Source organism: Carassius gibelio, chromosome B16 (assembly GCF_023724105.1).
Source record: "Carassius gibelio isolate Cgi1373 ecotype wild population from Czech Republic chromosome B16, carGib1.2-hapl.c, whole genome shotgun sequence".
Lineage (NCBI taxonomy): Eukaryota > Metazoa > Chordata > Actinopteri > Cypriniformes > Cyprinidae > Carassius > Carassius gibelio.
In genome coordinates this window covers 8990447-9017993 of record NC_068411.1, presented here as the reverse complement: position 1 = coordinate 9017993, position 27547 = coordinate 8990447, and the positions used below count along the sequence as shown (strand labels likewise).

Sequence of the window (27547 nt, the reverse complement as noted above, 5' to 3'; positions counted from 1 at the left end):
CATTTTCAGCCAATCGCCTGAGCCTTATGCCATGAAACTCTCTATAGAAAAAGGAAATCTAACGGAAATTGAGACATTGCGATAAATGTGATCCTGTGAAATACTGTAGTTTTTCTATACTTGATTTTTTCATTTCCCACAAGCAGGAATGTAAGAAAAACTGCTGCATGGAAAATTGCTGGCAATGTAAGAGAGGTTGATTCATGCTCTGATAATCATTCATCTTGTTCATCATAAGATGCTTTATGCACTGCTGCACTTTATATACTAACACTTTCCTGTGCAGAAATTCCATTTTAAGCGTCAAGAAAAGGGATTCCTTGTCAAAATAGAATGACATCTTAATTTCACTGGCAATGCATCTCATTACTACAACAAACATTACAGCCACTTGGCAACCATGAGTGATTGAATGAAGTTGCTGTAAATCAGGATGTGCCTTGTGATCAGTTTCTTTTCCTGTCTTTTCTTTTTTCTCAGGCCCATGTATGGTGGCAGGTTTTGCGAGGGCTTGTCTCGCTCTTATAAACTGTGTAACACTGCTGACTGTCCTCAAAACGCTGTGGACTTCAGAGCTACCCAGTGCACAGAGTTCAACAGCAAACCCTTCCGTGGATGGTACTACAAGTGGAAACCCTACACACGTGTGGACGGTTGGTATAAACGTGTTTCTACCAGTTGATGGGATGTTTCAAAAGAAATGAGTCAGTGAATTTGACAAAAATCTGGGTAAAAACGTTTATTGTATTATGTTTATAAAGTTAGACTGAAGTGAAGTATGTCCATCCTTCACATAATATTCACCCCCTTGAATTTTTCACATTTTGTTTCTGTTACTCTTAAATTCAACACATTTATGCACCATTTATTTATTAATTTTTACATTTTTCACCCCTCCACACAATGTCATTCGTTTCTATGCAGTCCTTTAGAAATGATTACAGTCATGCATCTTCGCGCAGGTATGACTGGAATCTCTATTCTTCAGCACAAAGTGTCTTGATGCCTTATGAATTAAATGAATAAAGTTTGATCAGGTTCTATCACTAATCTGATGTATAGCATAATATTTTATAGTTTTTACTATGTGCATTGGGTCATTGGATCTTCAAACTTAAAGCAGATCATTGGATGACGGAGTAAGTTCTCATGAAGTGTCTTTCTGTATTTGGCTTCATCCATGTTGGCATTAATTGAAACAAGACTTTTAGTCCTCCTTAAAAACAATCCCAATGCATGATTCTGACGTTTCTTCCATTCTTGGTTACTTGGAAAAGTTGCTGAATCCATATTCTTATTGCTTCTGGAACCACATTTCATATCAACAATTCAGATTTTAGAATTTTTGGTTGAGATAAAAAAAAAAAAAGAAAGAAAAAGAAAAAAAGCACTTAAGTTATAGAATGGAGATGGGGCTTCATCAACAGTCTTGTTGGTCAGTTTTCTTTGATTGTAAAGCGAGTTAATTAAGAGATTGAGCTGGGACAGAGTTTTTAGGTCTTCGAGGAAGATCCAGAGCTTTGACAGTCTTTCTATAACCATTTCAATCTGTTTTCCTCCTTGCAGCTTGATCTCAAAGTTCCTTGGGTTTCATTAGTTGTGAGACTCACTGAGTCAGTGAAATTTGGTGTGCTTCCAGACAATTGAACACAGATGGATTTTAAAGCAACACAGTTGTACCTGGTTAACATATTTCGCGTGATTTCAGAGTTTATGTTCCTAGTGTGATTGAATAGTTTACACAAGATAGGCTATTCAAACCAATCATATAAGATAGATATATTATGTAAATACGCTTTAATTTAGGAATGCCACAAAGCAGAAATCAATGGGAGTGAAAACTTTTAAATTTACTTTCCACAGGTTATAATATGTGTGTTTTTAGGGAACTATGCCTGATATTCATTGTGTATATGTATGTGTGTGTTGTTCAAGATCAGGACGTATGTAAGCTCTACTGCTTCGCTGAAGGTTATGACTTCTTCTTCGCCCTCTCCAGTAAAGTCAAGGATGGGACACTCTGCAAACAGGACAGCTCTAATGTCTGCATTGATGGCATCTGTGAGGTAATGTACAATATTCACAATATTTTAGATACCAGTGTTGTTGAAAATTACTTTTAAATGTAATGCTTTACAAAATTATGTCGCTTCCTAAAAATGTTACTAATTGCATTATTTAATTATTCTTTATGCAAAGCAGCTTAATGCGTTGTGCTTTTTATGTCTTTTGCATTACTCTTTCTCCTCTAACCTGGGTTTAACATAAAATGTTATATATTTGGCTAATGTACCTTCCACACCAAAAGTGAAATGAACAAGGCTGAGAATTTTTTTTGAATGAATTGCATGCAGAAAAGGGCAAAATAAAAAAAAAAAAGAAAGAAAGAAACACAAATGTTAAGTTTATCTAAAGTCATTTTTACAACATTAAAGAATCTAGTTATTAAAATGGGATTAAATTCATAAAACATGTTTGTGTTAACGTTTAATTTGTGCAGGTTTGCATACTATTCTGGGTTTGCATTTTACTGCTTTTATTAATTTTGAGGAATACTGAATCTGATTTATTTTTTTTTTTTTTTGTGTGTGCAGGTGAGACATTTAGTCTAGATAGAACTACAGATACATCATCTTTACAAAGAACACACGACTGCACTTTCTCCCAATTTCTCGCAACATGGAGACAAGAGAGCTGTCAGTCAATATATGGGAAACAAAGCTACTCAGATATTTATACTCAGATATTTACACGTAAATTAAAAAGTAATGTGTTACTTGTTACCTGAAAAAACTAATCTGAGTCTGTGACTCTGGAACACTGGTAGATACTGTCAGGATTCAGTCTAGTTACTCTAAAATAACTGATTAATGTGGTGTAAGTTACTTTCAGCTGAAAATGTCTTGAATGCAAAAAAATTCTTTACTTATGTGTGTTGTATTCTCTGTCCAGTGGTTTGTTGAGTTGTAATGCAAAGCTACATACAGTATTGTTCAAAATAATAGCAGTACAATGTGACTAACCAGAATAATCAAGGTTTTTAGTATATTTTTTATTGCTACGTGGCAAACAAGTTACCAGTAGGTTCAGTAGATTGTCAGAAAACAAGCAAGACCCAGCATTCATGATATGCACGCTCTTAAGGCTGTGCAATTGGGCAATTAGTTGAAAGGGGTGTGTTCAAAAAAATAGCAGTGTCTACCTTTGACTGTACAAACTCAAAACTATTTTGTACAAACATTTTTTTTTTTCTGGGATTTAGCAATCCTGTGAATCACTAAACTAATATTTAGTTGTATGACCACAGTTTTTTAAAACTGCTTGACATCTGTGTGGCATGGAGTCAACCAACTTGTGGCACCTCTCAGCTGTTATTCCACTCCATGATTCTTTAACAACATTCCACAATTCATTCACATTTCTTGGTTTTGCTTCAGAAACAGCATTTTTGATATCACCCCACAAGTTCTCAATTGGATTAAGGTCTGGAGATTGGGCTGGCCACTCCATAACATTAATTTTGTTGGTTTGGAACCAAGACTTTGCCCGTTTACTAGTGTGTTTTGGGTCATTGTCTTGTTGAAACAACCATTTCAAGGGCATGTCCTCTTCAGCATAGGGCAACATGACCTCTTCAAGTATTTTAACATATGCAAACTGATCCATGATCCCTGGTATGCGATAAATAGGCCCAACACCATAGTAGGAGAAACATGCCCATATCATGATGCTTGCACCTCCATGCTTCACTGTCTTCACTGTGTACTGTGGCTTGAATTCAGAGTTTGGGGGTCGACTCACAAACTGCCTGTGGCCCTTGGACCCAAAAAGAACAATTTTACTCTCATCAGTCCACAAAATGTTCCTCCATTTCTCTTTAGGCCAGTTGATGTGTTCTTTGGCAAATTGTAACCTCTTCTGCACATGCCTTTTTTTTAACAGAGGGACTTTGCGGGGGATTCTTGAAAATAGATTAGCTTCACACAGACGTCTTCTAACTGTCACAGTACTTACAGGTAACTCCAGACTGTCTTTGATCATCCTGGAGGTGATCATTGGCTGAGCCTTTGCCATTCTGGTTATTCTTCTATCCATTTTGATGGTTGTCTTCCGTTTTCTTCCACGTCTCTCTGGTTTTGCTCTCCATTTTAAGGCATTGGAGATCATTTTAGCTGAACAGCCTATCATTTTTGCACCTCTTTATAGGTTTTCCCCTCTCTAATCAACTTTTTAATCAAAGTACGCTGTTCTTCTGAACAATGTCTTGAACGACCCATTTTCCTCAGCTTTCAAATGCATGTTCAACAAGTGTTGGCTTCATCCTTAAATAGGGACCACCTGATTCACACCTGTTTCTTCACAAAATTGATGACCTCAGTGATTGAATGCCACACTGCTATTTTTTTGAACACACCCCTTTCAACTAATTCAACTAATTGCCCAACTGCACAGCCTTAAGAGCGTGCATATCATGAATGCTGGGTCTTGTTTGTTTTCTGAGAATCTACTGAACCTACTGGTAACTTGTTTGCCACGTAGCAATAAAAAAATATACGAAAAACCTTGATTATTCTGGTTAGTCACATTGTACTGCTATTATTTTGAACAATACTGTATTATAAAAGCATCATGCTGTTGGTTGTTTTGTTTTCCTCTGGTAATGGACTACTGACAAAGTGTGTGTGTTATCATCAAAACCAGAGATTTTCAAGAGGATTCATCTGAAGTGAATTCTCCCAGTGATTGGTTTTATGTTTTCTTCTGCTGTGGAAATCCCTCTTGACAGGCAAAGCGATCAAATGCATTTCAACTCAGTTTGGTTCAGAGAACTATAGTAAAAAAATAAAAGAACATTTCAGAACACACATCAGTTTCATATTGCGAGTTTGGATGTTTGCGGCGAAAGAGCCAACTACTATTTAATTCTATTAAATTTGACTTCAGCTGCTGCGTTTCACTGACAACATGTTAAATCTGCTGTTAAATTAAACAGAAATTATGTTAGCATGCAGTAGTGACAAATTGCAATGGACCAGAACAATTGTAGTTCAGTGGATTGAGTTTAAATAAGCAGTAATGATGAATCATTGGAATCATTTGTCATTTCATGTTTTAGATTATACTTGAGTCGATGACATAAGTAGTTTGCACTGAAAACATTACACAAAGAACATTTGTACACTCTGAACATGGACATGCTATTCAGCTGAGAGCATTTGATCTGTGTGTATTTGGACATGCATGTTGAAATTATTACCTTCTTGTGTTTCTTTCTCTAAGATCATCTTTGAAGTTTGGAGCATCTTGTACCTCTTTATTAACACAATGTGTTTACACGTGAGCTTGTGTAACAGTGGTGTGTGGTGGTCTTCTGAAACAAGGAGTCTAAATCCCCTGTCTGGTTTTTAGTCCTTGGTAAACTCTGAATGTTTAATAATGGTGGGCAGTCACAAAAACTGCTCAGATCATTACTTTAAGTTCGGTTTGATTTGGACATGACAGAAAATGCTGATATCTGAGCGGGTGAGCTGCTTTCTTTATAATTAACCCATTAATTTCCACCATTTTGACAAATTAATGCCAATTTGCAGACATGGGCATTATCACACTGACAACATCACTGCACCATGGAGGCACTTCCTCGTCTTTCATGGCTTTTTGTCTAATTTTTCTGAACTTTTGTAACTGGAATACTGATTATGAGCACTTTATTGCTGCTTCAGTGCTTGCTAAAAGCTCCTGATTTGTGTTTTTCAGAGAGTGGGCTGTGACAGGGTACTGGGATCCAATGCCGTGCAGGATCTGTGTGGCATCTGCAAGGGCGACAACTCCACCTGCAAGATCTACAAAGGGCAGTACACCAAACAACATTACCTGAGCCGTATGTTTCTGTCTTTTTTCTATGAACACATGAACACTATTCTAATTAGAGCTGGGGAAAATAACATGTTAATTTCTGCAATTATGTTTGCTGTTTTATTGTATTTTTGTTGAATTAAAAAAAAAAAATGACACAACAAACCATTTTATATATTTGTAGTGGTTTGAATTTTACTGTAATGCTCAATCGCTATAATGTCATGGCAATATATATTTTCCCATTACTTTATAAATCAAATTAATTAAATCAATTTCAGATTCATTTAGTAATTTATTCAATATTTGACACTTTTTATTTAGAGTTGGCTTAATATAATTTAAGTTGAAATAACTTGTAGAGTTAGTTTCATTATAATAAAAAATTTAGAGCAGCAACTGAACCTTTTACGACTTTAACCTTGTTTATATATATATATATATATATATATATATATATATATATATATATATATATATATATATATATATATATATATATACAGAATACTAATTTTACTCATTTAATAATAAATAAACATATATCCAAACAAATATTTTGAATTTAAATTATTTACTTAATTTAAATACTGTCGCTTGGTGGTTTCCAAATTAATGTGAAAATATATTTCTTTAAAAAACTGAAAATAAAATGGAAAATATTGTACATTTTAATGTTAAGTTATTTTGTGATTTAATTATTTAATTCAGTCTGATAAAAATCTTTCTCACATTTACATTCAAATTTAATCATTTAGCAGATGCTGTTATCCAAAGCGACTTACAAAGTAGAAGCAATCATAGCAAAGAGAGCAACAATATATGATGATTTATTAACAAGGTTCGGGACGAGCACTATCAGATAATCAATCAGTCTAGCCCAGCTGGTGCTCGCCAGTGAATCAACTTAACAAGGACAACACGGGTATATTTATACAGCCAATTTACCACTCTTCCACATCATTTTTTTTTTTTTTAATTTTTTTTTTTTTTTACCTACGATGAGGTACTGAGGATTTGTTTGTCTCCTCTGTCGTAACCTGCCGGCTCTAGGCTCACTCCTTTTCTGCCAGTCACTGCTGCTGATCACCAGGCTTCATCACAGGCTTCCAACTTCTTCCCCGACATCCTCGTATCACTCGGCCATGCCAATATATCATCCGATCGGAAAGTAGATAGTTTAAGCCTGAACCAAATGCTGATTTATTCAGATGAACCATTTTCACGGAGGGTAGATAAAGCAGATCTGTAAAATCTATTCTTCACCCCGCAAATTAGATAAGTTGGCCAATAGATCAAGCAAAGCCCCGAACTCGCCTCACTCGTCACCACCATCATCACACAGGAGACCCGGCTCTCCTCGAGATCTGGGTCCCAGCGGCAAGCCTCAAATGAGCCTGGGCCGTGCCCCAGTTCTCACCGCAGCAAAACCTCACTCGCTTCCCGATTCGGTTACATGTTTCACCACGGCTCTTCCGGCAGCAGTGCCGTATGTAGTCAGGCCTCCATTTCTTGTAATAAACACAAGCGTGAGGTTGTCTCCGCTATCGGCTTAGGCCATTTTGCAAATCATCACTTTCATGTGATGAAAGTTGAGTCGAAGTTGACTAGCTGCTTATGACCTCATTAATGAACAAATACGCCTGGAGCTGTAAAAATAAATAAATAAGACAATTCGCTGTGGGATTTATTTAAGAAATATATGCTTGAACTTTTTAGATTATCAGCTATTTTTAGAAGTCACAGAACAGTGTTGACCGTACATTTCCCGTTGAATGATTCTGTGCATGCGCAATCAGCATGTGATGTACAAGCTACTGTCTGTAGCCTATGTGTGTGTGTTACAGTGCAGCAGCGCATTAGATTAGAACAGCGGTTAACTTGCATGTACAATAAACCGTTTGGAATTCTCCCGTTAAACTTCGAGTTTTCAGTAATATAATAACACGTCTTGTGGAGCTTTCGGAGTATACATTTATCTGTCATTTTAACTCACAATAAGTAAAACAATGTGTCCTAGCAATGACAACCATGCTAAAATCTAATGACATAAGATTAAAAACTCTTACAAACTACTGTTATATGGACAGTGCACCATTCACTGTCCATGCCTTTCATCATCAGACAATACTGTAATACAGAAACCAATCAAAAACTGCACTTTCAAGGTGACCTGATGGAGAAACTACGTGATCTCGACTTTCGAGATCACATACTAGTCTGTAGTAGTCTGTAGTCACTGCTCATCAATGGTGGTGTTTGTGACCGTCAGATGTAGACCTTTTTATTTACAACAAAAATTCCCAACAGTGTTCATAGTTGCCATGTATATTCCTCTTAGTGCAACTCTGCCTTCAGAACAGGTCAAACATACAAAGCTGTTCTAAGTCAGGTGAAGTCCGAACTGTCCCTCTCATCAGAGAGGCAAAATGTGCACATGCACAGAGAATCCACACTCACTTCAGTGACAGTGGAGACACACAGCGCATGTGGCAGGGCACCCAGGCCATCACAAACTACAAGCAAACACCACCTGCCATTGACACTGATGCCTCCCTCCTAGATGCTTTGAACCACTTATACTCACCCTTTGAAGCACAGAACAACAACGCGCTGAGGAAGATCACCACCCCTCCCAACGACCAAGTACTGTGTCTCTCCATGGATGATGTGAGGAAAACTCTGCGCGGAGTGAACCCATGAAGGCTACGGGTCCAGACAATATTCCCGGCAGAGTACTCGGTGGATGCACAGACCAGCTAGCAGATATTTACACATCTCCGTGAGCAACACCATTGTCCCTACGTGTCTCAAGACCGCCACCATCATCCCTGTGCCTAAGAAGTCTTGGTGTCCTGCTTCAATGACTACCGGCCCGTCGCACTCACACCCATCATCATGAAGTGCTTTGAGAAGCTGGTCATGAGGCACATCAAGTCTCTGCTGCCCCACACACCAGACCCCCTTCAGTTTGCATACTGCCCCAAATGCTTTGCTGATGACGCCATCACCACCTCAGCCCATCTGGCTCTCACCCACCTAGAAAATAAAGACTTGTTTTACTGTATTCTAACTGTAGCTGGAATGTTTATAAAGCTACTCTGACTATGATAAACTTTATGTATCACCGATATATAAACTTTATAAGTCACTCCTAAGGAACTTACCTGTGAAATAATAGTTTATGTAATCCAGGAAATAGCAATTAATAAAATATTAATTACATTTATTTTCAAAAATCTAATTTGTATGATTTCTGCCCGTCTGTAGAGTATTACCGTGTGGTGACCATACCAGCTGGAGCACGCAGCATCCGTGTGATGGAGCTCAACTCCTCCAGCTCTTATCTAGCCCTGAGGAATCTGCAGAGGAAGTATTACCTGAATGGACGCTGGACAGTGGACTGGCCTGGACGACACTCTATCGCTGGGGCTGTGTTTGACTACAAGAGAACCTACAATCATCCTGAGAGCCTCATTTCCATTGGACCCACCAATGAGACACTGGTGGTTGAGGTAGTAGTTGCCTGTAACTTCTGATCTTTCATAATTGCATAACTGGCCAGTTATAATAAATACATAAAAAACACTTTTTTAAAAATACTTATTTTTCTATTTATTCACTTTTACTGTGTTCTTTAATAAGGCTAAAGAGTTTGTTTATTCGTCAGATTTGGAGAAATGTGTCATTTTATCACTTGCTCTGGATGCTCTGCAGTGAATGGGTGCCTTCAAATGAGAGTCAAAACAGCTGACAAAAACATCAACGTAATCCATACATAATCCACACCACTCCAGTCCATCAGTTAACATATGAAGAAGACAAAAGCTGAAACAAATCCAGCATTAAGTTGTTTTAAAGGGGTCCTCCAATGTAAAAGTGGTCTGGTCTGAGGCAGGAGCGAAATCTGCACAGATCAAGCACTGTTTACAAGCCAAAAAAGTTTAAAACATATTAGAAGTCATTTTACGTGATTGTTAAAGTTGCTAAATTCAAACTTGAAAATGTTATAAAAACTTATGAAAGAAAGTTCGGGGACGCAGCATGTGGGCAGAGCTCTGTCGTAACACAGCGTCAGTGTACTCGTTGTCCTCAAGAAGAATTAAAGAAGAATGGTTTTGTGACTTCCTGTGTGGTTGATGGTTCATTAGGTCTTGTGTGTTTGTCCTTGCACAGGTTCTCATGCAGGGCTGGAATCCAGGTTTTCATTGGGAATACACACTGACCAAAGACCATACGGAGAGACGCAACCAGCCCAAACACAACTACACATGGGCCATCGTTCGCTCGCAGTGCTCAGTCAGCTGTGCAGGAGGTACTGATCAGTCTGAAACACATCCTGCTGTGATTAGAGGAACATGGCAGATGTAGTGAAGTCACATGTTAAAACATTAACACTTTAACTAAGTCAGTCTGCTACAGATCTTCTGGCAGTCTGTGATTCTGGTCCAGTTAAATTATGCCCTGTTGACTGCAATACACATATATTCTTGTGCTGATTAAATTCACGGATGTTCGTAATAAAATGCATATATGCAGAAAATAAACCTGAATCAAAATTTTAGTTTTAGTGACTTTGGCAGATACTTTTATCCAAAGCAACTTGCATTGCCTTCAACGTATTGCATTTAATCAGTGCATGCATTCCATGGAAATCAAACCCATGTGCATCACTACTATTTTTTTATTTATATTCACTGAAAATCTAGACATCCATCCTAGCTCATTCATGAGAGTTTACGAAAGAAGCAGTGATATCAGATTTGTCAACAAATCCTTCTTTGGAATCAGAACTTTTCAATGAATCATCTGATCCAGTTCACAAAATCAGTCTGAATGATTTATTACAGTTTTTCTCGATTTCTAACACACAATTAATGTAACAATTCACCACTTTCTCACAACTATAAATACAATCTCAAAACTACAAACCAACTTTTGCAAAATTTAAACTTCCAGGTCAAAGGCAAACATTTTAGTCAAAAACACATTCTCTCATCTGAATTACTGCAATGCACTGTAATTGTAATGTGCAAGTAGTTTAAAAACCCTGTAGAGCTTGCAGGCTAGCCTTTCTTATGATATAATATAATGCTTATATTTCATTAGCAACAATAGACCTTTGACCTCGTCCCTTTCATTTTTCTTTTCTCCTTCTTATTCCTCTTTGTACCACACTGCCAGGATTCATTTTCCAAAACTCATAACCAGCTGTGCTCCTGTTCATATTATCCTAAGATTCTGATCTGTGTGTCATCAGTTTTGCTACTTAATATTCACACATGGGTAAATGTGTGCTATTTGTGTTCATTTTGTGATACTTGAGGTTTTGTGTTTGTGTTTTCTGAATGAGAACATGGTTAAACCTGTGCAAAATTATGCTGTTCTTGTTCTTTTGCAGAAAACACTAAGCAAATTGGAGCATGTGTGAAAACAGATGAAATGTGTTAAAAGTTTTGATAAATGTGTCTTTTTGTTTCGAGAACTGTATAAATGGTTAGGAAAATGGTGCCAAATGAAACCGTTACAGTGTGTTAGCAAACAAGAAAAACTGTTATTCTTAAAAAAAGTGTATTTTTCCATAAGTGCATGCATGATTTTGTAAAACCTGTTGCATTGTTTCATTAATTGCGAATCAATGCACATGCATCCAAAATCAATCTAAATGATCTGAGTGAAACTCAACAGCGTTATGTGTTTCTCAAGTGTATCTGCTGGTCTGTGCAGCTGTAACTCTATAGCTGAGCCTCAGGTGAGTCAGTAAGGTCTGTTCCCATCAGTAGAGCTGACTCCTCTTTCACACCAGACCTGACATCAGTGCTCTGTGATGGTGTGTAGAGAGCCTGAGGCGAGGCCAGCTGTTAGGAGGTCAGAGGTCAAACTTCCTACAGGCGACCTCTGGAAAACTGCTTCTTCAGCTCAAATACCTTGAACTTTCTTTTTTTATATGTTGTTTGTGTTTTCTCCTCAGGTCAGATGGTCAATAAATCAGTATGCTACAAGGATCTGAGGGTTCAGGTGAACACGTCTTACTGTACCTCACGATCTCGGCCATCCACCGGTGTGATGTCCTGTAACACACAGCCCTGTCCCGCAAGGTAACATCTTCACTGACCTCCTCTCATCTGTTCAAACACTGAGAGAAACGTGTCTAGAGAAAGAAATGTCTCAGGTTACACATGTAACCATGGTTCCCTGAGAATAGGGAATGAGACGCTGTGTCCCCTAGAGGGCACTATGGGAACGATGTCTGCGTGGCCGGTGTCTGAAGCATGAATGAAATAATGACAATGAACTTGACATTGGTAGGCGGAAGTCTATGACGTAAGCAAATAAGTGACTGCGGTTATAAAAGGGTACCTGCAGAACACATCATCCTCTTTTTTTGTCTGAGGAGACACAGGCATGATACCAAAGAATGGCGCAGAGATACAGTGTCTCGTTCCCAATTCTCAGGGAACCATGGTTACATGGGTAACCTGAGACGTTCCCTATCGAAAGGGAACTCTACGCTGCATCCTCTAGAGGGCGCTATGGGAACTGTACACCAACACCGCCATGCTGAGGGATAGTGCCCAAGTAACTGTTTCTCCAAGTCATGACTTGAGGAACAGCATCCCTTCTAGCGAACTGCTAGGCTATACTACAGACTCCAGGTCCAATCACCATAGACTACCTTACCCGCCAGAGTCTGGAGTTCTAAGAGTAGAGGTCTCAGGTCTAATGAGAGGAGACCTAGCTACATTCAACGCCAGAGGCAGGTAGTGAGGCTCAAATAAAAAGAGCCTACTACTCGCATTACTGCCTAAGCGGAGCTCTGGGGAGTGGAGGCTTCAGCAAGAAGACTCTCTAAACTGAGAGGAAACCTACCTACTCAACCCGGTTAGGGGAGCTCTTAAGAATGGAGGTCTCAGCATAACGACTCTCTAAAGCGAGATGAGACCTGGCTACCAGTGATGCGCGGGTTGATCCAAAATGAGCGGGTGCCTGTGGTCACCCACGTTTACGTATTTTTAATGATATTCGGGTCGCGGTCGGTCAGGTCGTTTGAAATAATGATGCCAATTAAAACTTTGTAATTTATATAGTAGCCTAATAAACAGAATTTTGAAATAAATAGGCCTACACTTTACTGGCTGAATAACTGGTGCGAATAGAATGACCAACTGTCCCACTTTACGTTGTACTGTACAGCAATTTTACCCTTTGTCCCGCCTCACGCTAACTGAGCATCTGTCCCGCGTTTTTTCAGTCTGAGTTTTTTAGTACTTCAAATCAGGGATATAATGGTTAACTAAAACTAAAATAATTTAAAAGGTGTGTTACTTGATGTAACTAAAATGAAGGGAAGGGGGAAAAATAATTTTATATACTGTGTATATAAGTATATATGTTTGTCAGGGATGCGCGGGTCAATGTATAAACAACCCGCACCCGACCAATGTTTTCAACTAACCCGCCCGCAACTCAAAATATTGTACCCGACCCGCTTCCTGACCCGCATTTTTTAAAAGTACTAAATGCTTCGCCCCTTTATATTAATTTAATTACTTAAATAGGCTATAGCCTACAGGATAATACACGTTATGACCACGCACATAAAGCTTGTGTGTGTGTGTGTGTGTGTGTACATTTTATTAACTGTTTAGGATCCACATACTGTGAATGCTTGTGTTATTTTACTCAACAAATACCTTTAACTACGGTGGCCAAGAAGGCTCAACTCGCTGCAAATGAAAAAACACCTGCAAATTACCTTCAAATAAGAAAATATCTTCATCAATTTGACAACACACGCTAAGAAACACGGCGCAAATAGGCACAGATCTCCTTAATGTGTTTAAGCAGTTAGTTTACCCAAAAATGAAAAAAAGGCTGTGTCTCACTCACCCCAGAGGCATCCTAGGTGTATATGAATTTCTTCTTTCAGACTAATCCAGTCGGAGTTATACAAAAAAACTGTCTTTGATCTTTCAAGTTGTTTCATTGCAATCAGCGGATGTTGCAGTCAGTGTTTAGGTTATTTAATTACAGTTACTTATGAAGTACTTGCGTAACATACAGTAAATAATTTCAATAGTTCTAAAATCAACATTGAATTTGAAATCTAAATAATAATAAAAATGAATGCAGCGTCTTTAAAGGGGGGGTGAAATGCTATTTCATGCATACTGAGTTTTTTACACTGTTAACGAGTTGGATTCCCATGCTAAACATGGACAAAGTTTAAAAAATTGAAGGAGTATTTTTGTTCCCCAAAAAAAAGTTTTTTTTTAGTATGGCTCTGTGTGACGTTAGATGGAGCGGAATTTCCTTATATGGGTCCTAAGGGCACTTCTGCCGGAAGAGCACGCGCTCCCGTATAGCAGAGCACTGAGAGCACAACAGACTTCACTGATCAGAGCGAGAGCGTCGCCAAATGTCACAAAAGGAATGTGTTTTTGGTTGCCAGGGCAAGACAACCCTGCACAGATTACCAAAAAAAAAAAAACAGCATTAAGGGACCAGTGGATGGAGTTTATTTTTACAGAGCATCAACGGAGTTGTGCAAGTGTTTTAGTTTGTCCCCTGCATTTCGAAGATGCTTGTTTTACAAACAAGGCCAGTTTGACGACGGATTTGCGTATTGTTTATTTCTTAAGGATGATGCAATCCCAACGAAAAAGGGTCACGATCGCGTGTTGGAACCGCAGCCGATGAATAAAACTGCTTCAAATATCTCTGCCTCCTTGTTAGTGCGTCCGCCGTTTTATTCCCATGCTAGTTACCACATGGTAATGATTGGTTGCAGGGATTTGACACAAGGCACAGATATTGTCTGATCTCGTGTCACTGCAGCAGCAGATCTCTGTGTGCATGCGTGTGCGTGCGTGTGTGTGTGTGTGTGGTTTTAAACCTCACTGCTCATGTTTTCTCGTGTCCATCATCAGATGTTTTAGAAGTGTCTAAAACACTAGATGCTTGCTCACAAGGCCCAGTTTGACATGGATTTGCGTATCGTTTATTTCTTAAGGATGATGCAATCCCAACGAAAAAGGGTCACGATTGTGTTTTGGAACCGCAGGCGGTGAGTAAAACTGCTTAAAATATCTCTGCCTCCTTGTTAGTGCGTCCCTCCCATCAGAGACCCGGGTTCGAGCCCCGCTCGGAGCGAGTCCTTGCTGCTGCTGCTCTCGTTCAGTTTCAGCCTCTGGATCTGATTCTGGATCATAAATATACGCTGAATCTGACTGTTAGCCATGGTTTGTTTGGGATGTTTTTTTCCTCACGGTAATGTCACAGCTTCCAAACGCTCTCAACGCAAAAGCCTACTCGCGCTCGTGATTCTTTAGCTCCGCCCACACGTCACGCCTCCAGATGCTCGTGTTTTTCCGGGAAAAATCGGTACAGACTATCTTTCTCTTATAAATATAATAAAACTAAAGACTTTTTGGATTTATGAAGGATGCAGTACTACTCTATAGGTACTCAAGATTAACAGGAGACTGAGTGAAAATGAGCATTTCACCCCCCCTTTAACCTTTGAAGCACCTGCGCATTCACTTTCCATTTTTCCTAATTCACAGAGAAACCTTAAATAAGATGAACCTTAATCAAATCTAAAAAGGGCCTACTTTTATTTGTGTACACTGACAATAACAACAAAACATTTTGCTTTTGCAAAATAAACAAAACAAACAGGGTTCAACTTTCTGCCATGTAGGTCTCTGTGAGCAACTTTCTACATGTCACAAACTCAGCGAATATTTGACACAGAGACATGAGAAATATGTCTATAGAAAGCTTGTGTCTACTTTTAAATTAACAAATTCAAACGAAAATGAATATTATCTGATTATGTAAACCGTATGAAACTAAAGTGAGGCACAGGCTTTTCCGTATCTGACCTCATTATGTGCAGACACTTGTATGCAATACCCTCATCTAGATGAAATAATATATATATATATATATATATATATATATATATATATATATATATATATATATATATATATATATATATATATATATATATAAACAAATAATAATAATAAATATTTCATCAAATTTTCCTTGTTTTTGAAAGAAGTCCTGCTATGAGGAATTTGCCTCAGAAGAGGAGTGCGATCTGACATGGCTTTATTCAGCAGAGAAGATCATTTATGTAATTTATTCTTACCTACATTAGTTAACGTGTTATTTTCTACATAAACCTGTTCGGATTATACTAGTTGGACTTAAATAAAAAATACAGTTGTTTAAAAGCTAAAAGGCTAAACTATTCTATGTTTGACTCAAACTGAAAGAATAAAGTTTAATTTCTATTAAGGTTTATAGGGATTTTAAGATGTAGCCTAATAAACGGTTACTTACTAATTAATTAAATTACTAATTAATTAGCAATTTAAACACAATATTGATGATGTAATTAGTAATAGTTATTAATTACTTTTTTAAAGTAACTTACCCAACACTAATTGTAGTGCTTCAGTCCAAATGAAGTGAAATAAAAAGGGCCCCATCCATAACTGGGGGGGTGAACAAAGGCCTCCTGTAGTGAATCAATGCATTTTTTTTAAGATTTTTTTTTTTAAAACTAATAATAACTTTAATGTAGCTTGCGCTCACTGTTGTAAATGGAAGCAGTTCCGGGGGAATTATGTATGAGGTCATTTTTGTTTATGCAAAGTTTTATTCTCATGCTAGTTACCACATGGTAATGATTGGTTGCAGGGATTTGACACAAGGCACAGATATTGTCTGATCTCGTGTCACTGCAGCAGCAGATCTCTGTGTGTGTGTGTGTGTGTGTGTGGTTTTAAACCTCACTGCTCATGTTTTCTCGTGTCCATCATCAGATGTTTTAAAAGTGTCTCCATGGCAGCATCATGCAGAGCATGTTTTGTCTCGATTGTCAAGCCTAGTGCAGCTAGACTCCAGGGCAGAGTAATTACCCACAATGTCCAATGGCTTGGAAAGGTAGACACAGAATGATGCTCACATCTGCTCTGCCAGCATCTCAGTTCACAGAGCAGGTTTTGTGCTTCCCTGAGGTCCAGCACAGAGCCGTCTTCACAGCTGACAGACAGACTCCTCATGTCTCTGAGAGCTGCTCTGAAAGCATTAAAGTGTCTGAAGCTCCTGTAAACCTGCCTGATGCTCCGCTGATTGCTTCCCAAGTGTAGCAGTGTTTTCTTTGGCAGTGAGATCCAGCTCTTTCTCCCCTGTTTGCTACACTCGCTCAGTTTCTCCATATCTCACATATCTTGAGTGTAAGAGGCAGATCACGCACTATAATCCTGCTGAGCATCTGCATCTGTGCCGTCATTAACACACTAAACACACAGCTGCTCGTACTGATGGGAAAACACTGCACCACTGCTGCTGCCTCTCCCGTTTGCCATATCCACTTAAAGACCTGATCATCTCTTAACAATAGTAATAATAATCATAATTACCATAATAATATATTTTTAGGGCCCCAGCCCAAATGGTGCAAGGACACTATAGGAATTGTTCAGTTTCTTCTTCTCCAAAATGAATCATATTTTTGAGGGCATAAACATGCTCAGAAACTCATGAAACTCTGCACACACACACACACACACTCACCAGAAGTGGTGAAAATTTAGCACACCAATAGTTCCATGGCACAAAGTCCGATATTCAACAGGAAGTCTGTTATTTTGAATTTTCTCTGCAAGTTTTGTGTCGCTGTCGTTGTATTTAAACGAACTCCTTCTAGAGATTTAAACAGATCAACACCAAGTTTAGTCAGTGTAATCTAAAGCACTTTTGTGATGTTAAATTGCTCTACGATAGTCTTGGCCTGAAGACATCTAAAGACCAATATTCAGTTATAATCATAGCTCAACCTGCTGGCAACAGGATATGTCACTCTTTAAACTAACTCAAACACACCATATTCAATATTCACCAAACTTTGTATGTTTGATAAAACTGCTTGCTTAAAGGCATCAACATGCAATTATTCAGTTATTGTCATAATGCCACCAGTTGGCAGCAGGAAATATGGCACACATAAATTACTTTGACATAATCCTCCTACCTGTATATTTAAATACTTTTAATGCATGTTGCTGACCATTCGCTGTTTTCCTTTTGCAAGGCCCAAGCATTTTTGTTCAATTTGTATTTAAAATCAGGCTTACAAAAATATAAATTATGTACGTTCACTGCCGTGTAAAAGTTTGGGGATTGAATTCAATTCAAGTTTATTTGTATAGTGCTTTTTACAATACAAATCATTTCAAAGCAACTTTACAGAAAATTAAGTTTCTACAATATTTAGTAGTAGCTTATTATTGGTGACTGTCAGTTTGTGCACATATGACAGGGTTTTTCAGAAAAATTAATACAAGATGTAGTCAGCCAGACGATGAAAATTATTAACAGCAATTATTATATGATGCAGTCACACTTGTAGCAATATTTGTTAGTTCTGTATGTTGATTCAGGGTTAGCATCATCTGGGGTCCTCTGAGGGTCAGCATCATCTCTTCTCAGGTGTTCTGGATCCAGACTGGAGCTTGTGTAAATCCTAGTTACCACGGGATGAAGATCCCAGCAGAAACATAGACATAATTAGCATAGCTGTTGTTGCAACAAAGTCAAATTAATTAGTTTAACCCAAGCTTAAGAATAAGAATGCACATTTGATCAGATACAACTGCAGTCACAATTTAAAAGATACATTAATTTAATGTTTGGCGAAAGAGATGCGTTATTAATCTAGATTTAAACAGAGAGCGTGTGTCTGAACCCCCGAACATTATCAGGAAGGCTATTCCAGAGTTTGGGAGCCGAATGTGAAAAAGCTCTACCTCCTTTTTGGGACCTTAGGGAGCGTGATGGATTGTAGCGTGGTATAAGGCTAGTTAGGTACGCAGGAGCTAAGCCATTTAGGGCCTTGTAGGTAAGTAATAATAATTTGTAACTGATACGGAACTTAATAGGTAGCGAGTGCAGAGACTGTAAAATTGGGGTAATATGATCATATTTTCTTGACCTGATAAGGACTCTAACTGCTTTTTGGACTACCTTTGACGTTTCATATATAGTTGAGTATCATCAGCATAACAGTGGAAACTAATCCCGTATTTTCTAATAATATTACCAAGGGGCAACATGTATATTGAAAATAGATGAGGACCTAGGACGGATCCTTGTGGCACTCCATATTTTACTGGTGATAAATGAGATGACTCCCCATTTAAATAAACAAAATGTTAGCGATCAGACAGGTAGGATCTAAACTATCTTAGAGCCTGCCCTTGAATACCTGTGTAGTTTTGTAATCTTTCTATGAGTATGTCATGATCTGTGGTGTCGAACGCAGCACTAAGATCAAGTAAAACTAGCAATGAGAAATTATTCATACAGATCTTTTTTTTTTTTTTTTTTTTTTTTTTTTTGCAGGAGGGAGCTCAATTGAGCTGAAACAACTTTTTCAAAAATTTTAGACATAAATGGAGGATTTGAAATAGGCCTATAATTGGCCAGTTCAGTCCAGCTTGAAAGGTTTTGGGACGTGACCTAAATATAACGACGAGTTAATGATGTGGTAGATACAGTGTAATTTATTTAGCTCTTCCTGTCCTATAGTTGTGAAGCACTGCAGTTTATCTTTGGGTGCGATGGATGAAAGTGTTATATCTAATGTTATCTATTTTATCAGTGAAGAAATTCATAAGGCCATTACTATTAAATGTTGATGGAATATTTGAATCAGGTGGCATCTGGTTATTTGTTAATTTAGCCATTTTCAAGTTTGTGGATATGCTCTGCCGTAGCAGATTTTAGAGCATGTCTATAGCTGGGGACAATAATATATATTTTTTTTATTATTATTTTTTTTAAAATACTTTTATTCATCAATGATGCATTAAATTGATTTAAAAGTGACAGTAAAGAAATGTATAATGTTGCGAAAGATTGACATTTCAAATAAATACTGTTCTTTTGAACTTTCTATTCATCAAAGTATCCTGAAAAATTAAATGTTGTCAATTAAATGTCACAGTTTCCTCAAAAATATTGTTTTCAACATTGATAATAATCAGAAATGTTTCTTGAGCAGTAAATCATCATATTAGAATGATTTCTGAAGATCATGTGACTCTGAAGACTGGAGGAATGATGCTGAAAATACAGCTGCACATCACTTACAATTACATCAATTACATCATCATCACTTCACAGAAAGAAATATTTTTTAACTGTGTTTTTGATCAAATAAAATGCAGCCTTGATGTTTTTTTTTTTTATTTTTATTTTTTTTATTTTTTTTTTTTACATTAAAAAATCATAATAACCATAAACTTTTGAATGGTAGTGCATGTATGTTTTAAAATTTATTGTTTTATAAAATGTATATAACATTTTGATCTAATTAATTATATGATTAATTTTAGCGGAGAAAGCTTTTGATGTGAATGTAATTCATTGCATTATTATGGAAGACGAAAGCATTAAAAAGACAGATTTTCAATCAAGAGACTAACATGAAAAGTCGAGATGAGTTTAAATGAGACTGTCTGATACCCACTGGTTACAGTCCCAAATTTTTACCTAATAAAGCATTTTAAACACATTCACCTGGTGCAAGGACCGGCATCCCATGAGTATTCAAGCCTCTCCAGCTCTTATATGAGTTTACTGATTGAAACAAACAAGTCATTTCCCCAGTGCCTGTGAGAACATGCTTCGTTTATCATGTTTGCATGCACTCAAAGCTGATTTGATGGTTGACAAAGAAGGGCATTGCCCAGTAAACATGTTGAGATTAATAGGCCCACTGATGGGTGTCTGGGACGTTCAGTCTGGGCGAGGCAGGGTGAAAGGTCACCTTATCCAGGCATGTCTTGGGTGTACCCTACATTACTCACATGTTGGCACCACCATTCATCCATTCCTGGGACAGTGAGAAAGGAGACCTCACAACCCTGAACCCAGATCAGCACCGGTGTAGACCAGCATGCGGTCATTGGATTCGACAAGGCATGACAGGCAGATCCGAGAAACTTCTATGGTTTTTTATAATGTTGGACAACCAGATGCACGTTTTTGTGATTTCAGATGTCAGAGCTGTTTTTATTTATTCCACATGATTGTGCAACAACATGTTCTGACAGAACAATCTGACCTGAGAAGATGCAAATGAGAGATATCCGTTTCTGTCTCAACATATACAATAATCTGGCTAATGTGCTGATTTGGGGTGAATGATATTGAATATGCAGTGAGCTCATGGCTCTTCAGGAGACGCTGGAGAAAAACTATCGAGATGAAGGTTCATGCTTAACCTGCTGCTGAAAAATGAGGACTTTGGAGGGATAAGAGCATGTCCTGCCGGATTACTTTTTTTGAGGTTCTTGTTTGGGTCTGCTGGGACTGAGGAGAACCAAACCAGATCAGCTTTAAGGTGTAATGCAGTACACATTGCTGACAGACAGAAAAATGAATACAAGACATATTCAGCCAGATGATGAACATTATTAATATTATAAATGATTAATAATTATTATATAATGCAGTATTTGTTAGTTCTGTTGTTGATTCAGGGTTAGCATCATCTGGGGTCCTCTGAGGGTCAGCATCATCTCTTCTCAGGTGTTCTGGATCCAGACTGGAGCTTGTGTAAATCCTAGTTACCACGGGATGTAAATCCCCTGGAAAAACAGAGACATCATTAGCATAGCTGCTGATCCAACAAAGTAAAATTAATTAGTTTAACCCAAGCTTAAGAATAAGAAATGCATTTGATCAGATGCAACTACACTCACAATTTAAGAGATACATTATTTGAATGCTTGGCGAAAGAGATGCGTTATTAATCTAGATTTAAAGGGGGGGTGAAATGCTATTTCATGCATACTGAGTTTTTTTTACACTGTTAAAGAGTTGGATTCCCATGCTAAACATGGACAAAGTTTCAAAAATTAAGTTTTTTTCGAGTATGGCTCTGTGTGGCGTTAGATGGAGCAGAATTTCCTTATATGGGTCCTGAGGCACTTCTGCCGGAAGAGCGCGCTCCCGTATAGCAGAGCACTGAGAGCACAACAGACTTCACTGATCAGAGCGAGAGCGTCGCGAAATGTCACAAAAGGAGTGTGTTTTTGGTTGCCAGGGCAAGACAACCCTGCACAGATTACCAAAGAAAAAATAGCATTAAGGGACCAGTGGATGGAGTTTATTTTTACAGAGCATCAACGGAGTTGTGCAAGTGTTTGTGTTTGTTCCCTGCATTTCGAAGATGCTTGTTTTACAAACAAGGCCCAGTTTGACGCCGGATTTGTGTATTGTTTATTTCTTAAGGATGATGCAATCCCAACGAAAAAGGTTCACGATCGTGTGTTGGAACCGCAGGCGGTGAGTAAAACTGCTTCAAATATCTCTGCCTCCTTGTTAGTGCGTCCGCCTCCCATCGGAGACCCGGGTTCGAGCCCCGCTGGGAGCGAGTCGTTGCTGCTGCTGCTCTCGTTCAGTTTCAGCCTCGGGATCTGATTCTGGATTATAAATAAACGGCTGAATCTGACTGTTAGCCATGGTTTATTTTGGATGATGGTTTTTTCCTCAAGGTAATGTCAGAGCCGTTAAATATGTTTTTCAACGGCTCTGGGTAATGTCACAGCTTCCAATCACTCTCAACGCAAAAGCCTATTCGCGCTCGTGATTCTTTAGCTCCGCCCACGCGTCACGCCTCCAATCGGTCGTGTTTTTCCGGGAAAAATCGGTACAGACTATCTTTCTCTTATGAATATAATAAAACTAAAGACTTTTTGGAGTTATGAAGGATGCAGTACTACTCTATAGGTACTCAAGATTAACAGGATATTGAGTGAAAACAAGCATATCACCCCCCCCCCCCCCCTTTAAACAGAGAGAGTGTCTGAATGACTGTAATTACTAATTTTATACACAGAAATGAAAAATGTCAGTATAATAGAGGTGATATCGGTGATAATGTGTAACGTTCGGAAACCCAGAGAAACAAGGAGACGAGAGATCCAAACGCAAGTGTGATTTAATGGGTAATCCAAATCAGAATCCAACAAGCAGGGCCTGGTTTTTCAAAAGGTTTAATCCGGATAAAATTGATCCGGTTTTAGTAATCCTTTTTTTGCGATCCGTGATCATGTAATCCATCTTACTTTTGGAGCCAGTTTTTTAAAGCAACATCGGATTGGATCAATCTGATCCGGATAGGAACTTTTCAGGATCACCAAATCTGGATAACCAGTGCTCAAACAGTATAGGAAATCACAATGTAGAACTATAGATATGTAAAGAGCAACAAATAGAATAGCCAGTGAGGGGTCAATATAAGTTTATTTTTCTTTGAAATGAAAACCCAGACATTTAAAAAAAATATATAAATAAATGAAAACAAGAAAAACCCCACCCCATCCTATTCCAGCAGTCCGCTCATCTGAGACCTACAACACAAACACTGTACATTGAGGATATTTATAACTAATAAAGTATCAAGTATAGATGTATTGAATAAAAAAAAGACTTAATGTAAAACAATATTTTTGATTGTGATGAATATATATATATATATCAATTACTGACAGAATAAAATGTATTGTTTTTGGTCAATTTTGACAGCTGTTTGGGGGATTATTTTATGAGGGCAATCTCTTTCTACTTTGCTGTAGGCCTATACTGAAAGGCTGAATACGTTAAAGCATACCTAATCACTGTAGCCTGACGGATGAACAAATAAAATTTAAACCTTCTGAATAAATAGGATATTTTGTAAGATACTGCATGATCCAAATATAGTATTATTTGATACATTTTTAAAGTTTTCATTACATTTTGGCCATGAAATCCACGCTGAATCCACCCTTCTGATGGGATCAGTTTAATCCAGATTTTTTGGATCAAAGTGATCCAAATCCTACAAAAAAGTTATAAAAAACCCAAACTAAAGGTTTGATCCGGATCAAAACCAAGATTGGATTACGTGATCTAATCCGATTATGTAATCCGTTTTTCCTTTTGAAAAACACATTTTCAAGATTTGATCCAATCCATTATCCAAAATCCTACTGGATTACTTTTGAAAAACCGGGCCCAGGGGTCAAAACCAGAAATCAATCCAAAACAAACAACAGGGATAGGAACAGGAACAGGAACAGGAACAGGAACAGGAACAGGAACAGGAACAGGAAACTCGGAAGGCGGGGAAACTGGGTGACGGAAAGAAAGGACTCCATGAAAACAAACAGAAAAAGACCGGTTAATATAGGCAGGTTAATGATTATCAAGTGAAGACACCTGAGTGCAATTAACAGGAGTGCAATTACTGTGATGAAGGGACAAGGCTATGTGGGAATTGTAGTGCCTACAGTGAGGTGCCTATGGGGAAGTGAGACCACTAGTGGACACCCAGGAAAACAAAGACCAGACAGCGTGGCATAATGTCTATCATAAGAAGCCATAACACAAATATTTATAACACCAGTGATTAAAAATACTTTATGGGTGCTTTCACACCTGCCTCATTTAGTTCAGTTGAATCGTACCAGAGTTCGTTTTCCTGTTTGGTGCGGTTTTATTGGCCAATGTGAAAGCTTTTGATGTTATAAATAACAATTAGTTGCCATTTTAGTGATCAAAAGCCCTAAAATATTATTTAAAACCTTGTGTGATTTGCCATTTTCATGGCAATAAATAATGTAAATGGTTCACTGGGTTGAAAGTGACTGTATCCTAAATGTAATTGTCATGTGCAGTTGAGAAGGTCAAGACCTCTGGCTGGAGATCATTTTAACACAGTAATTGGGTTTAGATTAGCGTCTTTGAGTTTAGATGATAGCTTGCACAACATAATCAATAGCTCACAACATTTTCTGTAAAGTTTATACACCCATGCACATCCAAAAGCACTGGTCTCCGACGGCTGGAGAACAGATCCGTGTTGCCTGTGTTTTCCGTAACGCACTGTCAGCGAAAATATTGAACAACATATCCGCAGGTGTTAATGGTTTTAGAGGCAGACAGACTCTGGTCCCGAAGAAGGATAAGTGCAAGATCAAGTTGGCAAACACTCTACACTCTTGAAAATAAAGGTGCTTCAGAATGCCGTAGAAGTACCTTTTTTGTCTAAATGGTACCATAAAAAGTCTTTAACATCTGAATAACCTTTCTGTTTCACAAAAGATTCTTAGTGGATAAAGAAGGATCTTCGGATTATACAAAAAGATGGTTCCTTAAAGAACCTTTGACTGAATGTTTCTTTGTGGAACCAAAAAATGGTTCTTTTATGGCACCCCTTTGAAGAACCTTTTTAGCACCTTTATTTTTAAGAGTTTAGAAACTGTAAAAGTAATTCCCTAAAAACTACTGCATAGCAACGCCCTGACAACCACCCTCGCATCACTGCAGAGAACGAACAAGCATTCCTCATTTCTTCAGATGTGCTTGAAAGAGCAGTGTTTTGGTGTTTGTGAGACAGATGACTGCTGTATCTCTGGATTAGTCTAATTAAACCAGTTTCCCTGGAACACAGACGATCTTCCAGTCACAGATCTCGTGTCCTCTTATGTCAGTCTTCCCAGAATAAGCTGACTTGGTTCTGTAAAGTGATTCATCCAAGCATTGAGTCTTCATGGGCTTCCTCCCCTGAGAGAGAGAAAATATCCCTCAGGATACTGTGAAATATCTCTATCCTCTAGAACAGGGATCCTCAAATCTGGACCTCGATATCCACTTTCCTGCCGAGTTTGGCTCTAACCTTAATCAAACACACCTGAGCATGCTAATCAATGTCTTTGGGATCATTAGAAAATACCAGGAAGGTGGCTTTAATCAGGGTTGGAGCCAGACTCTGCAGTGCATTGGACCTACAGGGCAAGATTTGAGGAAGGGGGCTCTAGAAAGTGGGATAGAATCACACTTGGAAGAGATTCAGAGGGATCAATATCTGGCACAAACAAGAAATTGACAAACACATCCAAACTATTAAAATTGGCTCAAAATCTACAAGCACCTTACCCAAACCACTAAAGATGTTTTCTATATTTCTCCCTCTGAATCTCCATACTATAATGAGGACATCTTTGAATCTTTCAAAAGTCAAAAACACGACTTCCAGGCCCAGGGAAAAATCTGTGGAGATCTAAATGCCAGGACAGGATCTCTTCCCAACTACACCACAGATTATGGGAATAACTATATTTTTAGACAGAGCTTCCTACAAAACATTGTAAACTTCCCAAGAAATAACTCTGATGACCAACCGAATAAAAATGTGAATCTTCTGGTCTGAAGCCTGGGTCTGTACCTCGTCAATGGCAGGGTGAGAGGAGACTCTCTCGGAAGATACACCTACAGTTCATTTCATGGTTGCTCAACAGTTGATTATATGATCACAGATTTAGATCCATCCTCTTTCGGAGCATTCACGGTCAAACCATTAACACTTTTATCAGATCGCAGTCAAATTACCGTTTACAAAAAAAAGGACAACAAATATAAACATACATTCACAGCCCAATAAGTTGTACAACATTTGAGAGAATTACAGATGGGCACAAAACAGCACAGAAAAATATGTGACCGCAACTGGCCATCCAAAAGTATGCCTACTTATTTATCTTCACAGTCAAGATGGTGTCAGTCTAGCTGTAGAGAACATAAATTATATATTTGAATACTTCAATTTATCTAACCTCACATCCTTTAAGAAAATCCATAAAACTACACAAGAAAAAGGAAAATTATTTAAATTTAGGCTGTAAATCCATGAGGGTTTCACTACAGTTAAGCACATTAAGGCCACCACTGAAACTGCAATAGTTGCTTGAGTGTATTTTGGAAAGCAGCAGTGTGTAAAATCAAGATTGTGCAACTAAAAACATTTGTGTTCGTACTCATAGAAGGTATTATGTGGTTGCGAGACACTTTGGGGTGTCCAAGAGCACAGCGATGAGTCACTCTGTGTGTAACAGCAGCCAAACATGTGCTGGTGTCTATTCCAGTGTGCTGACGATGGCTTAAGAATAATGTAAACATGACACGTGATGCTCGCGCGTATCCCCTGAACACAACAACGATGAAATGAAGTGCATTCTAGGTGTGACACGGGCACCAATGGTCAGAATATTATGGACAATAGAATGATGTTTAGCAGCAGTACAGAGTCAAGTATCATGTTTGCAATAAAAAAACATAATCAGTCCTATATGGGAAGCGTGAATGTCTCATAGTCTGTAAAACTAGCATGATGTGCAAAAAAAAAAAAAAAAAAAAAAAAAAAAATATATATATATATATATATATATCCCCTTTGCGTGCAAACATCGCTGACGGCCCCAGTTTATTATTGTTTCACTTTCACAGCACATTAAACATCACTGTCTTACTTCATCTGGACAAACTGTGCATCAATGGAAAGTTTAAAGACTCAAGCTTCGATATTTGACCAATATTTTGATAAAACATTGTTGCAGTGACAGATATTTAGTGATTTATGTCAGGAGTGCAAAATAATAAATCCGTATTATGCCACATTTTGAATAGAAATTCATAACTCACTCATATTCAGTCACGTCAAGAGCGGTTTATTTGTGTTCACATAGACTCACTGAACAGCGTCAATAAGGATTTACAGACCAAAGATGCATATCTGTGGAGATATATGGATATATTTACTGATGTTTACTTCATATTTCTT

General features: G+C 38.0%; 1 protein-coding gene across 1 annotated transcript in view; it reads left to right on the top strand.

Annotated features, from left to right (window-relative positions):
* The window catches only part of LOC127975431 (A disintegrin and metalloproteinase with thrombospondin motifs 16-like), a 119794-nt gene that overhangs the window by 68507 nt on the left and 23740 nt on the right, over window positions 1-27547 (top strand). The window contains exons 13-18 of the mRNA XM_052579475.1: window positions 481-653; window positions 1936-2066; window positions 5758-5881; window positions 9127-9371; window positions 10033-10171; window positions 11828-11954. Of these exons, the coding sequence (XP_052435435.1) occupies window positions 481-653; window positions 1936-2066; window positions 5758-5881; window positions 9127-9371; window positions 10033-10171; window positions 11828-11954 (939 nt within the window). The remainder of the gene's footprint in view (window positions 1-480; window positions 654-1935; window positions 2067-5757; window positions 5882-9126; window positions 9372-10032; window positions 10172-11827; window positions 11955-27547) is intronic.